Genomic DNA, 15,612 nt, shown 5'->3' with positions numbered 1-15,612 from the left:
ATCAGGGAAGGTCCAGAGAACAGCACCCCAACTTCTGGAGTGGCCCAGAATAAGAGGCGGGCCTCATCGAGGAGCTGGGCTCTGGCCCGACGTGGGAATCCCTCAGGGCAGGGCCTGGAAAGGAGACTGAGTAGCAACCCATGGGCCCAAGCAAGCACGGAGACATTTCAAGCTCAAAGGGGAAAGCCAGGGCAAGGCCCCCGGACTGGGCCGCCCCCAGCATCGAACCGAACCCGCAACAGCTGGTCAACGAGGGAACCGACAGACTGCTTGAAGTCCGGTTCCACTCCAGTTCTTGCATTTTTATTTTTATTTTCGCGGCATTCCGGTAGCCGCCCCAGCTCTACAGGGCTGCTTCGGGATGGAGCCTGACTTCTCTACACTTCTGAGCTGGTGGTTCCGTCGCAGATCATCACGGTGTCCGGACCTCTTGGGTCAAAGCTGATTTTCCAGTGATCCCTGCTGACATAGCCTAGAAGGAGAGACAGGCGCAGCAGGGGAAAGAAATGCCTGAAATTTGATTGACTCGGGGTACCCTGGTCGGCAATCTGCTCTCTGAATGGACCGCAAAAAGCACTGCTCGTCGGCTGTCAGTTACCAAAGGCCATCCTCTCCCACGGCTACCTCTGCCACTCCTAATGCCCTGCCACTGACCTCACTGCCTCTGAGGAAGCCCTAGCCCATTTCCCACTGGGTAGAATCAGAAGCTCCAAAAGGACTCCTGTCAAGACCCAGGTGCCCGGTCTACTAGACTCCGATTTGGAATTACATATTTACTATTTGATGCTCTGACCCAATGAGTCAATGTATGGAAGTGAAGTGGAAAAATCTTTGGCTATTTTTCCCTACAAAATACACATCTTATTGTTAGTCAATATGGCTTGGTCTGAAGCCTTACCTCCTCGTCAGTCTGGTTCTAACAAGGCCCCCAGGGTCTTGCCAAGATGACTCCGAGCAGGAGGATCACGGGAGAGGCATTTGGGTCCCTAGAAGTCTTGGCTCCGTGTGCCTCATGAAGAGACCTATGGTCACCATTCAGCTTACTTGATTTCCCCGCCGCCTTTTTAAAAACGGTGCCATTCATTGGCCTGCCTCTTACTTCCTCACAGGCCAGATTAGATTGAGCGGAGGTGAGGTTTCCTCGATGTAGGAGAGAACCCAGCTTCCCCAAGGCCTAGGGAGAACAGCTGAGGGTCCCCCTCAAGTCCAGAAGCCAGGGGAATTCTCCTCTGGAAAGACTAGTGTTGGATGCTCCGGTGAGACAGGCGTTGGGAGCTGGCTAGACTGTTGGGTAGGGACCATCTCTATGTGTTGCCAACTTGTACTTCCCAAGCGCTTAGTACAGTGCTCTGCACACCGTAAGCGCTCAATAAATACGATTGATTGATTGGCTGGGTCTGTGGCGGTTGGACCCCAGACAGGAAGGAGCAGCAAGAGGGGGTAGTGAGTCCCCTCTGAGCCTAATAAAGACTTGCTCTTCGCTCATTCCCTGCCTAAGCGCAGAGTCCAGGAACAGGAGCCAAGTGACCTCAGCGCGGGCAGCCACCTGGACGCGGTCCCGTCCCCAGGAAGAGCTTTGCCTGCCTTTGGGAAGCAGAATTCAGGTTCTACTGGGAACTGCCCCGGCCTTCTGGTCATTGGGATTTCTCCCAGTCTCTTACTGGACTTCAACCCTGAAGAAGCGTCACGGTTCAGATCATTCTCTGCTCTCCCCAATCCTTCCCCTCCTCCCCCAGTCCCATTCCTGGCAATCCCTCCGAGACATTCCCGTGAACACCTGGGCTCCCCCTCCTTGTTCTGGACAACTTGGGGCCAGCTCCCAAACACGCTGCCAGAAGAGAGGGACCAACATGGGGTAGCTTAAATTGGGGCCCGTTACATAAAGACAAAAACCGGAACACATTTAAAAAGAAGGCCGAGGGGACCGTCACAGAGAGTGAAGGAAATGGGAAGAAAAGAGAGAAACGGAGATGGTTGAATGGGGAAAGGACTCCGGGGTAGGGGAAGGGTTGGAGAGCAAGTGATGGTGAGTGGCCTGAGACCCAGACATCCAAAAGCAGGACCCATCGCTGTGAACAGAGAGTGACCTAGGCCGCAGAGTGACCAGCCTCCTCTCTCTGAACCCAAAGGTGGGTCACCATTTCCAGACCAGCAGGGCCAGGATCTCAATTTTGGGCCTTTTCTGCCTCCACTTTCCATCGCTCTGCTTTCAAACCCTGCTCGGGTCAGGTTTCTTCGCTTCCTTCAGAGACAAAGAGAAGACGGAGGGACACGGAGCGTCTTAGCCGACACTGCTTGCCCTCCTGCTTGTGAGCTGAGACTGAAATAGCGAGCTGTCCCGGCTCCCCCCGCCCCACCCCGAAGTGCAATGGGCAACCGGGGACCGGACTGCTGCTGGGACGAGGCGCTCGTTCGTACGTACCGATGTCCCCTGGCTCGAGCTCCCTGGTCACAGTCCTGCAGTGTTCTCTGCACTCAGGAGAAGGCGAGATATTGAGGGTGACGTGGCCACTGCCGACGACAAACACATCATGCAGTCTGTGTGTCTAGAGCGGGGGGGAAAACCCCGGGGGAGGGGGAGGGCAGAGGGTCAGGTTTGCCGCTGTTCCCGATAAGTATGGAGCTAGCCCTCCGCGGCTGCTGAGGGCCTCGAGGGCCGAGCCTGGCTATTCCAACTTTCCCGCAAGGCCTGCCGATCGGAGCAGATAACTCTGTTATCGCGCTTTTGGACGCATTCCGGCACGGAACTACACGGTAAGAGATGGAGTGGGAATCGAAACTCAGGGTCCACCCCTCACTCCCGTCCAGCCAGCAGGACAAATCTCTCTGAAATGCCATCGTCTTTTGGCATTTCAGCAGGCTTGAAGCTCCACAGCAGAGGACTCGGGGCTGGTTTCCGGCCAGTCTGTCCCGTCAGATCGGCCCCGCGCGTTATCCACTCGACTATTTGAAATTTCGGCCTCACTCGGCCGTGGTTCAGGTTTTATGGTTCAGACAAGGTGCCCGAGTTCACCGCGACCGTGGGGATGCAACACTGAGCGATGGAGCAGGTGGAGGCGGAAAGTGTCTCTCTGGAGAAACGCTCCGTATCTGGGCAAACAACATACATCTGCATGATGGCTCATATGACATCATCATGTTACGCCACGCTTCCATCCTCACGGACACGGTGGTGGGTAGGGCCCAGGTTTTGGAATCTGGCTGCCCGGCCCTAATCACCTTAGTTAATACATCTGAAACCGTCAACCTACAGAGCCTCAATCGCCTTCCGATGCCCTTTGTCAAATTAACGGAAACACTTCCACGCTCCCCCATCTCCCCCAAAGCTGCCAAGCAGATCTGTCCAAGATCACCGTGTGACTCCAGGAGGCAAAACTGAATTCCGAACATCCCGTCTCTCCTTCCCCAGTTGCTTGGCTCCAGCCTGGCGGCAGGCCCGGACCTCTGTGGAAAAGACGCAATGGGAGAGGTGTTCCCACCTAACTCTGCTCACCTTGTTTCCCCCCTTCGCCGAGGGGTGACTGAGGAAACAGGTCAGCTCCGAGATGTCTTTTGGAAATGGCAGGAGGGCGAAAACGGGGAAGAGCTCGTGGAGAACACTTGTCCTATTGATTCCGTTCAGGGGTTTTCTCCTGAAAGATAAACAGAAAGGTGCTGCCCTGGGAAAAAACAGCCATCACTGTAAAATTCCTGACGGCCAAACAAGGGTGGGGTGGAAGGAGCAGAGGGAAAAAAAAATCTGGGCCTCTCCTAATCATCGGTTCCACGAAAAATATTCATCCTCCAACATTTATAGAGAAGCAGCGTGGCTCAGTGGAAACAGCCCGGGCTTGGGAGTCAGAGGTGATGGGTTCTAATCCCAGCTCCGCCACATGTCTGCTATGTGACCTTGGGCAAGTCACTTAACTTCTCTGAGCCTCAGTGACCTCATCTGATGATGATGATGGCATTTGTTAAGCGCTTACTATGTGCGTAGCACTGTTCTAAGCGCTGGGGAGATACAAGGTGATCAGGCTGTCCCACGTGGGGCTCACAGTTTTCATCCCCATTTTACAGATGAGGTAACTGAGGCCCAGAGAAGTTAAGTGACTTGCCCAAAGTCACACAGCTGACAAGTGGTGGAGCCGGGATTTGAACCCATGACCTCTGACTCCAAAGCCCGTGCTCTTTCCACTGAGCCACGCTGCTTCTCTATCATCTGTGAAATGGGGATTAAGATCGTGAGCCCCGTGTGGGACGGGGACTGTGTCCAACCCAATTTGGGACAACCTGATCACCTTGTATCCCCCACAGCGCTTAGAACAGTGCTTTGCACACAGAGAAGCAGCGTGGCTCAGTGGAAAGAGCACGGGCTTTGGAGTCAGAGGTCATGGGTTCAAATCCCGGCTCCGCCGCTTGTCAGCTGTGTGACTTTGGGCAAGTCACTTCACTTCTCTGGGCCTCAGTTACCTCATCTGTAAAATGGGGATTAAGACTGTGAGCCCCACGTGGGACAGCCTGATCACCTTGTATCCCCACAGAGCTTAGAACAGTGTTTTGCACATAGTAAGCGCTTAATAAATGCCATTATTATTATTATTATTATTAGTAAGCTCTCAACAAATGCCCACTGTTGGGTAGGGACTGTCTCTATATGTTGCCAACTTGTACTTCCCAAGCGCTTAGTACAGTGCTCCGCACACAGTAAGCGCTCAATAAACACGATTGATGATGATTGAATAAAAGCACAGAGAACCCCACCCCCCGGCCTTACAAGACCAGCTAAAATAACATGGAAAGAGAGGCAAAAATCCAGTCTATTCATCGCATCCAGGAAACAAGTGAGAGCAAAGGAGTGACTGGGGTGGAAGTCTTTCATTTGCCACACCCTCCGGCCTGAATTAGAGCCCTTTATCACTCAGGCCAGAGAGTGATGGGAGATCCGGCATTCGGGTCACAGCTCTCTACAGGAGAAAGGCTCCCCTCAGGCCGCGATGGGAGGAGAAATTGCAGCCTCCCTTGTGAGAAGCGGTCCCCTCCCACTGTGACCTGAGCTTTTCCCCAAGGAGGGGTCGGGGTCCTTTATTGTTCGGGCCAGAGAGCGGTGGGAGTTCCAGCATTCGGTTCACAGCTCTCTGCAGAAAGGTTCCACTTAGGCCAGGACGGGAGGCAAAAATCCCAGCGTCCTTGGTGAGAAACGGTTCCCTCCCATTGTGACCTGAGCTCTCCCAAAGAGGGGTCTGGAGGCTGTGACCAGCCTTCTTCGGACTGGTGCCAAGTGCTGACAGTGTCGCGCGCCCTATCTCCACGACGGACGGTGTGCCGGCAGCCCGGGAAGGGGGCTTCGGCCCTCACGAGGAAGTGCTCCCGGCCCTCCCTTGAGCTCCCGACGGACCCCCGCCCCCGACTTTGGCCTGCCACCACCGTTGCTCGCTCTCAAACTCACCGGGGGGAAGCGAACGGGAAGCCCCGGTGGGCGAAGCAACCCCTCCAGCTGCCCGGACCTCCTTCGGCGATAACCTCCGTCAGCTCTGGGTACCGGCAGCGGAAGCGCTCCAGCTCCTCGGACGTCAGAGCCCGTCCTGTCTGCGGCAAAACGAACAACTGACGTCCAGCCATCGTAACTGCGGAGGCGAGGGTCGCGCGGCTAGGTCCCCCCGGCACCCACCCACCCCCCGATCAGCCACGGGGGAGGGCCGGGCCTTCCTTTACCTTGACTAGCAGAGGCTGCAGTCTCTCCAACTTCTCCGGTAAATGCCCCATATCAGTCAGCACCCGGAGGCCCGTGACGGAGGCGCAGACGGAGCAGTTGGCGGGGATGGACGAACTGTTGGGCCTGCAACTGAGCAGCCACCAGTCTCGACACCCTAGGAGGAGAAGGGCACCGAAGAGAGGAAGGGAACACACACGCACACACAGAGAAAGATTAGCACGTCACACACCAAAGGCCTCAGGAGTGCAAGCCAATAATAATGATGGCATTTATTAAGAGCTTACTATGTGCAAAGCACCGTTCTAAGCGCTGGGGAGGTTACAAGGTCATCAGGTTGTCCCACGGGGGGCTCACAGTCTTCATCCTCACTTTACCGCTGAGGTAACTGAGGCCCAGAGAAGTGAAGTGACTTGCCCTAAGTCACCCAGCTGACAATTGGCGGAGCCTGGATCTGAACCCATGACCTCTGACTCCAAAGCCCGGGCTCTTTCCACTGAGCAACACTGCTTCTCTATGAATGAGGATGAAGCTATCAACAGTAACTACTGACCACCTAGAGAAGCAGCATGGCCCAGTGGAAAGAGCCCAAGTCGGGGAGTTGGAAAAGCCTGGGTTCTAATTCCTGCTCCGCCACTTGTCTGCTGTGTGAACTTTTGGGCAAGTCGATTCTCTTCTCTATGCCGTAGTTACCTTATAATAATAATAATGGCATTTATTAAGCGCTTACTATGTGCAAAACACTAGTTCTAAGCGCTGGGAGGTTACAAGGTGATCAGGTTGTCCCACGGTGGGGCTCACAGTCTTAATCCCCATTTTCCTGATGAGGTCACTGAGGCCCAGAGAAGTGAAGTGGCTTGCCCAAAGTCACCCAGCTGACAAGTGGCAGAGCCGGGATTTGAACCCATGACCTCTGACTCCAAAGCCCGGGCTCTTTCCACTGAGCCACGCTGCTTCCCCTTATCTGTAAAGTGGGGATGAATACAGGGTGCACCGTGTGGGACATGGATTGTGTCCAACGCTTGTATGTGCCCCAGCGCTCAGTACAGCGTGGCTCAGAGGAAAGAGCCCGGGCTTTGGAGTCAGAGGTCATGGGTTCAAATCCCGGCTCTGCCACGTGTCAGCTGTGTGACTTTGGGCAAGTCCCTTAACTTCTCTGGGTCTCAGTTCCCTCATCTGTAAAATGGGGATGAAGGCTGGGAGCCCCCCAGGGGACAACCTGATCACCTTAGAGAAGCAGCGTGGCTCAGTGGAAAGAGCACAGGCTTTGGAGTCAGAGGTCATGGGTTCAAATCCCGACTGCCAATTGTCAGCTGTGTGACTTTGGGTGAGTCACTTGACTTCTCTGGGCCTCAATTCCCTAATCTGTAAAATGGGGATTAAGACTGTGAGCCTCACGTGGGACAGCCAGATCACCTTGTATCCCCCCAGCGCTTAGAACAGTGCTTTGCACATAGTAAGCACTCAACAAATACCATCATCATCATTATTATTATTACAACGCCTGGCATACAGAAAGCACTTAAATACCACTGAAAAAAAACACCAAAAAGCAGGAACAAAAATGAAAAAGCCCTACCGCGTATAGAGCACTGCACTACTAAGCCACTGGATGAGCACCATAAAACCGAGAGGCGCGGGCCTGGCCTTTAAGGGGCATAGAATTGACTAGGGGAGACGGGCAGATGACAGTTATTTGGAACGAGTAGGAGCAGGAGAGAGAACAAAGCTAAAACTGGTAACAGCAGGGGGGTAGGTGAAGAAATGAAACCCAACGGTGGCATTAAACTGATGGACCCCGGGCCTGGAATGCCCCCAATCCCTCTGCCCATCCGCCAAGCTAGCTCTCTTCCTCCCTTCAAGGCCCTGCTGAGAGCTCACCTCCTCCAGGAGGCCTTCCCAGACTGAGCCCCTTCCTTCCTCTCCCTCGTCTCCCTCTCCATCCCCCCCATCTTACCTCCTTCCCTTCCCCACAGCACCTGTATATATGCATATATGTTTGTACATATTTATTACTCTATTTTATTTGTACATATCTATTCTGTTTATTTTATTTTGCTAGTATGTTTGGTTTTGTTCTCTGTCTCCCCCTTTTAGACTGTGAGCCCACTGTTGGGTAGGGACTGTCTCTATATGTTGCCAATTTGTACTTCCCAAGCGCTTAGTACAGTGCTCTGCATATAGTAAGCGCTCAATAAATACGATTAATGATGATGATGATGATGATGATGATGAACCCCGAAGTGCCTTGAGCTCCTTTAAAACCATAAACCGTAAGGGTATTTATTGAGCACTTCCTGCGGGCAGAGCACTGTACTAAGCAAGCGCTTAATAAATGCCATCATTATTATTATTACTAAGCCAGTGGGAGAGTACAGTACTCTAGAGCGGGTATGCACGTTCCCTGCCATAATGAGCTTCCAATCTAGAGGGAAAGCCTCCAGAGGAGGTGGGTTTTCACGAGGGCTTTGAAGATGGAGAGAGCTGGGATCCAGCGTGAGAAGCAGCGTGGCTCAGTGAAAAGAGCACGGGCTTTGGAGTCAGAGGTCATGGGTTCGAATCCCGACTCCACCACATGACCGGCTGTGTGATCTTGGGCAAGTCACTTAGCTTCTCTGAGCCTCAGTTCCCTCATCTGTAAAATGGGGATTGATTGTGAGCCCCACGTGGGGCGACTTGATCACCTTGCATCCCCCCCAGCGCTTAGAACAGTGCTCTGCACATAGTAAGCGCTTAACAAATGACATCATTACTATCTGAGAGGGGGATGTGAAGGGGCTTGGGGGTGGGATCGTCGGGAGCGGCGTGTAGAAAAGGAGGAGACCCAGGATAGGGGCAGGGAGAACGGGGAAAACCACTGTGTCGCTCAAGCCCCACTGTCCCCATTCATTCATTCAATCGTATTTATTGAGTGCTTACTGTGTGCACAGCACCGTACTAAGCGCTTGGGAAGTCCAAGTCGGCAACATATAGAGACGGTCCCTACCCAACAGTGGGCTCACAGTCTAGAAGAGTGTGCTGGCCCCAGGCAGGGCTCAATTTATGACCTAGTGGAATGAGCGCTTGACTGCTCTGTGACCTTGGGCAAGTCACTTCGCTTCTCTGGGCCTCAGTTACCTCATGTGTAAAATGGGGATTAAGGCTGTGAGCCCCCCATGGGACAACCTGATCACCTTGTAACCTCCCCAGCGCTTAGAACAGTGCTTGGCACCTAGTAAGTGCTTAATAAATGCCATCAATCAATCAATCCATCAATTGTATTTATTGAGCACTTACTGTGTGCAGAGCACTGTACTAAGCACTTGGGAAGTACAAGTTGGCAACATAGAGAGACAGTCCCTACCCAACAGTGGGCTCACAGTCTAGAAGGGGGAGACAGAGAACAAAACCAACCATATTAACAGAATAAAATAAATCGAATAGATCTGTACAAGTAAAATAAATCAATAAATAGAGTAATAAATCTATACAAACACCTATGAGAGACAGGCTGTCCCCTCTCCCTGCCCTGTGCTCTCTCCACTGGGCACTCCTAGGGGAGGGGGCAGAGAAGAAAGAAAGAACAAAAATGAAGGAACAGCCATCAGGGAAGCAACGGCAACTAGACTGCCAGCTTCCTGAGGGCAGGGACCGGAATCCCCATGCTACTGTAGTGTACTCTCCCAAGCGCTTAGGTCAGTGCTCTGCACCCAGAAAACGCTCATGATCGACTAGCGATTCATCATCATCATCATCAATCGTATTTATTGAGCGCTTACTGTGTGCAGAGCACTGTACTAAGCGCTTGGGAAGTACAAATTGGCAACATATAGAGACAGTCCCTACCCAACAGTGGGCTCACAGTCTAAAAGGGGGAGATTGACTGGTTGACCACATTTTCCCTTCAAAGTTGCCCAAGAGCAGCCTACGGCCTAGGAAGGCCCCCGCAGATCACCACCGGCCAGCCTCTGTTTCCCCACCAAGCCCTGGAAGGGACTTTGGGGGCCACCCAGGAGCACAGACTACTTCCTCCCGCATCTCCCCCCGCGCGGAAACTTAACGCCTGCCGGTCCCAGCCTCCGCTGCCGGGAGCGGGGAAGGCGTCGCTCCAAATGGAAGCGATTGGAAGACGAAGAGGATTGCCTTCTGCAGCCCTGAAAGCAGCAACATCCTCCCGAAGACGGCCGTCGACGACTGTGGCACTTGTGAAGCGCTTACTCTGCGCGGGGGCTCCCAGCATCAGTAGGAGGGAGACCGGAGAGGAAACCTGGCTTCCCTCTGACCACATTCCCTTGAACCAAACAATAATAATGGTTCTTGTTAAGCACTTACTATCATCATCATCAGTCGTCTTTATTGAGCGCTTACTGTGTGCACAGCACTGGACTAAGCGCTTGGGAAGTCCAAGTTGGCAACATCTAGAGACGGTCCCTACCCAACAGTGGGCTCACAGTCTAAAAGGGGGAGACAGAGAACAAAACCAAACATAGTAACAAAATAAAATAAATAGAATAGATATGTACAAGTAAAATAAATAAATAGAGTAATAAATATGTACAAACATGTGCCAAGAAGACAGGAGCTTGCTGGACTTTGACTTCTAGAGAGGTCAGTGTCCATGCAGCCTGGCATCGGAGGGAGGGGGAAAAGGGGGTGCTCAACTGGCACTGGCTCCCCGCTTTCCAACACCCCCACGCTTTCCCCTCAATCAATCCATCAATCAATCGTATTTGTTGAGCGCATACTATGTGCAGAGCACTGTACTAAGCGCTTGGGAAATACAAATTGGCAACACATAGAGACAGTCCCTACCCAACAGTGGGCTCACAGTCTAAAAGGGTAAATCCAAAATAAAGGGGTCAGGCGTCTCTCCTGGCTGAAACTTAGCCTCCCTCCCCACCCCGCATCCCTCTGCCCCCACAGTCAGATGCTGTTTTGTTTATAATTTCAGCGAATTGTTTTTCTATTTTCTATTCCGCTCCACGGCTCCCTTCTTTCGCTTCTCTAGCACGCAGCTGTGTCAGGCTGAATTACGATCCAGGCCCAGAACATTTCACAAGACGAGACGTCCCTGCTGAAACGAACCAAGGAAGAGCCCAGGATCCTGGAGAGGCTGGACGACCCAACGCGGCTCAGTGGAACTCGATTTTTAGGCTAGATCCGTTCTCGCCACCTCTTAAAGCACCATCTGGAAAGGGCAGCTCTAAGGATCATTTCTTCTACTTTAGACGACGCTAAGGCTCTGTGATCCGCGTCGCCGCCTCCTCTCTCTTACACCACCCTTCCACTGGCCATCATTCGCCCCCCTCCCCACCCCACCAGGCCCCAGCTCAATCAATCAATCATATTTATTGAGCGCTTACTGTGTGCACAGCACTGTACTAAGCGCTTGGGAAGTACAAGTTGGCAACATATAGAGACGGTCCCTGCCCAACAGTGGGCTCACACTCCTCCCCCGGACAAAGTCCCGGCTACGTGGGCACGTTGCTGGCTAGCGAAGCCCCGGCTTGGCCTTTAGCATTTTAATTCAGTGTTTGACCCTAAAGCCACCTGCCTGAAGACTGTGAGCTCCATGAGGGACAGGGATTGGGTCCAACCCGATTTGCCTGTATCCAGCGCTTAGTACAGTGCTCTGCACACAGTAAGCGCTCAATAAATACGATTGATTGAGTAAGCACTCAACGAATACCACAATTATTATTATTTGGGAAGATACGGTCCTTCCAACAGGGATGGGGAAACCTGGCCCTCTGGGAAATGAACCGAAGCAGGAGAACGGAAAGTTGGGTGATGGAAGATACATGGCACGTTGGATAGAGCACGGTCGTGGGTTCTAACCTCAACTCTGCAACTTGTCTGCTGCGTGACTTTGGGCTAGTCGCTTTGCTTCTCTGTGCCTTAGTTACCTCATCTGTAGAATGGGGGGGGTTGAGACCGTGAGCCCCACGCGGGGCAGAGGCTGTGTCTGACTTGATTGACTTGTATCCAATCCAGCACTTAATACAGTGCCTAGGCTACAGTAAGCACTTAAATACCACAGTTATTATTAAGGCGGGGCGGGGGGGGGGGGATCTGAGAACTTTCATTCGTTCATTCAATCGTATTTATTGAGCACTGTGCGCAGAGCGCTGTACTAAGCATTTGGGACAGTACAATACAAAAATAAAGAGACACATTCCCTGCCCACAGTGAGCTTACAACAGTCCTTATCTTGACCTTGCAGACACTCTGGCAGAATCAGGAGGAAGAAAGCGGGGGTTTACTGGGCTCTGGGCAAGGCCGGCCAAGTGAGGTGTGGTGGGATGTTGTGAGATTGGCCAGGGGAAGCTTAGGGAATCAATCAATCAACCAATCGCATTTATTGAGCGCTTACTGTGTGCAGAGCACTGTACTAAGCGCTTGGGAAGTCCAAGTTGGCAACATATAGAGACAGTCCCTACCCAACAGTGGGCTCACAGTCTAAAAGGGGGAGACAGAGAACAAAACCAAACATACTAACAAAATAAAATAAATAGAATAGATAGGTACAAGTAAAATAGAGTAATAAATATGTACAAACATATATACATATATACAGGTGCCGTGGGGAAGGGAAGGAGGTAAGATGAGGGGGATGGAGAGGGGGACGAGGGGGAGAGGAAGGAAGGGGCGCAGTCTGGGAAGGCCTCCTAGGGAAGCAGAGGGACGGTATGGGCCTCTGTCCCTGAAGAACTCGATAGGGTTTTGACGAAGCAAAGCTTCAGGACTCGAATTCCAAAAAAAACAAAAGTGGTGAGAAAAGAGTGACTCATTCCCGTTGATTGGGATGGACGGGATTCGAAAGGCGCACATCCTGACTGACAACAGCTGCACATCTGGGGAAGGCGTAATCCTTTCAGAGAGGCTTTCAAAAGCTCCCCGAACAACGGCGGTGGAGGCGGGGGGATGTCTGAAGCAGTCGGAAATGCTTTGGCCAGCTTAAAAGCGCTCCTCACGTTTTCTGTTCCCAAAGACACATTTGAACAACAGATCTCTGACTTGAAAGCTCGATGTACCGAGGGAAGGGACGACTTGGGGACAGCTCCTTGTGGGCAGGAAGCAGAGAAGCAGCGTGGCTCAGTAGAAAGAGCCCGGGCTTTGGAGTCAGAGGTCATGGGTTCAAATTCCGCCCCCACCAATGGTCAGCTGTGTGACTTCGGGCAAGTCACTTCACTTCTCTGGGCCTCGGTTCCCTCGTCTGTAAAATGGGGATTAAGACTGTGAGCCCCACGTGGGACAACCTGATCATCTTGTATCCTCCCGGTGCTTAGAACGGTGCTTTGCACATAGTAAGCGCTTAACAAATACCATTATTATTATTATCTACCAAACTCTGTTGCAGTGTACTCTTCCAAGCGCTTAGCCCAGTGCTCTGCACACAGTAAGCCCTCAATAAATACTATTTATTTATTTACTTATATTAATGTCTGTCTCCCCCTCTAGACGCTGACCTCGTTGTGGGCAAGGAATGTGTCTGTTTATTGTTCTCTCCCAAGCTCTTAGTTCAGTGTTCTGCACACAGTACGTGCTCAACAAATAGGATGCTCTGCACATAGTAAGCGCTCAATAAATACGATTGATGATGATGATGATATGAAGTGGGCTCCTACAAGTAGGATGGAACTGAAGTGGGCTCCTACCATGACTGCAAATGCTGAAAACAAAGGATCCCGGGGGATGCTTGGCGTGACTTAGTGGAAAGAGCCTGGCCTTGGGAGTCAGAGGTCATGGGTTCTCATCCCGGCTCTGCCACTTGTCAGCTGTGTGACCTTGGGCAAGTCACTTAGCTTCTCTGTGCCCCAGTTACCTCATCTGTAAAATGGGGTTAACACTGTGAGCCCCACGTGGGACAATCTGATAACCTGGTATCTATCCCAGCGCTTAGAACAGTGCTTGGCTCATAGTAAGCGCTTAACAACTACCAACATTATTATTATTATTATACTTTGCCCCACTAAAGATTTGATCTCCAGCCCTGCTCTCACTTCATAGTGTGTTGGATAGAGTCCGGGATTGGGACTGGGAAAGGCAGCGTGGCTCAGTGGAAAGAGCCTGGGCTTTGGAGTCAGAGGTCATGGGTTCGAATCCTGACTCCCCACACATGTCTGCTGTGTGACTGTGGGCAAGTCGCTTAACTTCTCTGAGCCTCAGTTACCTCATTTGTAAAATGGGGATTAAGACTGTGAGCCCCACGTGGGACAACTTGATCACCTTGTAACCCCCCCCCCAGTGCTTAGAACAGTGCTCTGCACATAGTAAGCGCTTAACAAATGCCATTATTATTATTATTATTATTCCGGCTCTGCCACTTGTCTGCTGTGTGGCCTCGGGCGAGCCACTTCACTTCTTTGGGCCTCAGTTACCTCATCTGTAAAATGGGGATGAAGACTGTGAGTCCCCTGTGGGACAACCTGATCACTTTGTAACCTCCCCAGCGCTTAGAACAGTGCCTTGCACATAGTACACACTTAATAAATGCCATTATCATCATCATCATCTGTAAAACAGGGATGAAGGAGGTGAGCCCTGTGTGGGACATGGACTGTATCCAACTGGACTGACTTGTACCCACCCCAGCGCTTAGTACAGTGCCTGGCATATAGTAAGCACTTAAATGCTTACTTAAATGCCAGGATTATTATTCCCCCTCCTTTCTCTCCCCCTCCCCCCCTTACCTCCTTCCCCTCCCCACAGCACCTGCATATATGTATATATGTACGTATTTATTACTCTATTTATTTTATTTGTACATATTTATTCTATTTATTTTATTTTGTTAATATGTTTTGTTGTTTGTCTACCCCTTCTAGACTGTGAGCCCACCGTTGGGTAGGGACCGTCTCTAGATGTTGCCAACTTGTACTTCCCAAGCACTTAGTACAGTGCTCTGCACCCAGTAAGCGCTCAATAAATACGACTGAATGAATTATGATGATGATTTTTCAAGTTCAACTTTGCTAAATCGCCTTTTGAGAGGAAGCATCTTGTGAATTGATTGATTGTCAGTGTGGAAGCCTCCTCTCTCTATGTTGCCAACTTGGACTTCCCAAGCGCTTAGTACAGTGCTCTGCACACAGTAAGCGCTCAATAAATATGACTGATTGATTGATTGATTGATTGAATAGAGAACTTGGCCCTCCTCTGCCTTGGAGTTTCCAAGCATTGGGGGCAGTGCCCCGCAGCTAGTTCTACTCCCACTCTACCAAAATCTTTGGCTTTCATCTACAATCCCTCTTTTTTTTAAAGTATTTGTGCCAGACACTGAGAAGCACCAGGGTAGATGTGACAAAATCAGGATGAATACACTCCATTTCCCACATGGAGCTCAGTCTTAATCCCCATTTTACAGATGAGGTAACTGAGGCATTCATTCATTCAATCGTATTTATTGAGCGCTTACTGTGTGCAGAGCACTGTACTAAGCTCTTGGGAAGTACAAGTTGGCAACATAAAGAGACGGTCCCTCCCCAACAGTGGGCTCACAGTCTAGAAGGGGGAGGCAGAGAACAAAACAAAACATATTAACAGAATAAAATAAATAGAATCAATATGTACAAGTAAAATAAATAGAGTAATAAATACGTACAAACATATATACATATATACAGGTGTCCGTTATATTGTTGAATTGTACTCTCCCAAGCCCTTAGAACAGTGCTTTGCGCACAGTAAGCGCTCAATAACTTTTCATTCATTCATTCATTCAATAGTATTTATTGAGCACTTACTGTGTGCAGAGCACTGTACTAAGCGCTTGGGAAGTACAAGTTGGCAACATATAGAGACAGTCCCTACCCAACAGCGGGCTCACAGTCTAGCAGGGGGAGACAGACAACAAAACAAAACTATTAACAAAATAAAATGAATAGCATAAACACGCAGAAATAAAATAAATAATAGAGTAATAAATATGTACAAACACATAC

The 15,612-nt window shown here is 51.0% G+C and overlaps 1 protein-coding gene across 3 annotated transcripts in view; it reads right to left on the bottom strand.

Annotated features, from left to right (window-relative positions):
* Window positions 1-287: 287 nt before the first annotated feature.
* Window positions 288-15,612, bottom strand: part of C7H6orf89 (chromosome 7 C6orf89 homolog) — a 36,295-nt gene continuing 20,970 nt past the window's right edge. For all 3 annotated transcript variants that reach the window (XM_038749113.1, XM_038749114.1, XM_038749115.1), the window contains exons 4-8: window positions 5,692-5,846; window positions 5,426-5,565; window positions 3,494-3,632; window positions 2,423-2,546; window positions 288-472 (exon numbers count right to left, since the gene is read on the bottom strand). In XM_038749113.1, the coding sequence (XP_038605041.1) occupies window positions 378-472; window positions 2,423-2,546; window positions 3,494-3,632; window positions 5,426-5,565; window positions 5,692-5,846 (653 nt within the window). In that variant the 3' untranslated portion in view covers window positions 288-377. The remainder of the gene's footprint in view (window positions 473-2,422; window positions 2,547-3,493; window positions 3,633-5,425; window positions 5,566-5,691; window positions 5,847-15,612) is intronic.

Source organism: Tachyglossus aculeatus, chromosome 7, assembly GCF_015852505.1.
Source record: "Tachyglossus aculeatus isolate mTacAcu1 chromosome 7, mTacAcu1.pri, whole genome shotgun sequence".
NCBI lineage: Eukaryota > Metazoa > Chordata > Mammalia > Monotremata > Tachyglossidae > Tachyglossus > Tachyglossus aculeatus.
Note: the sequence above shows the minus strand (reverse complement) of the source record. Positions and strands in the feature narration are given on the sequence as shown.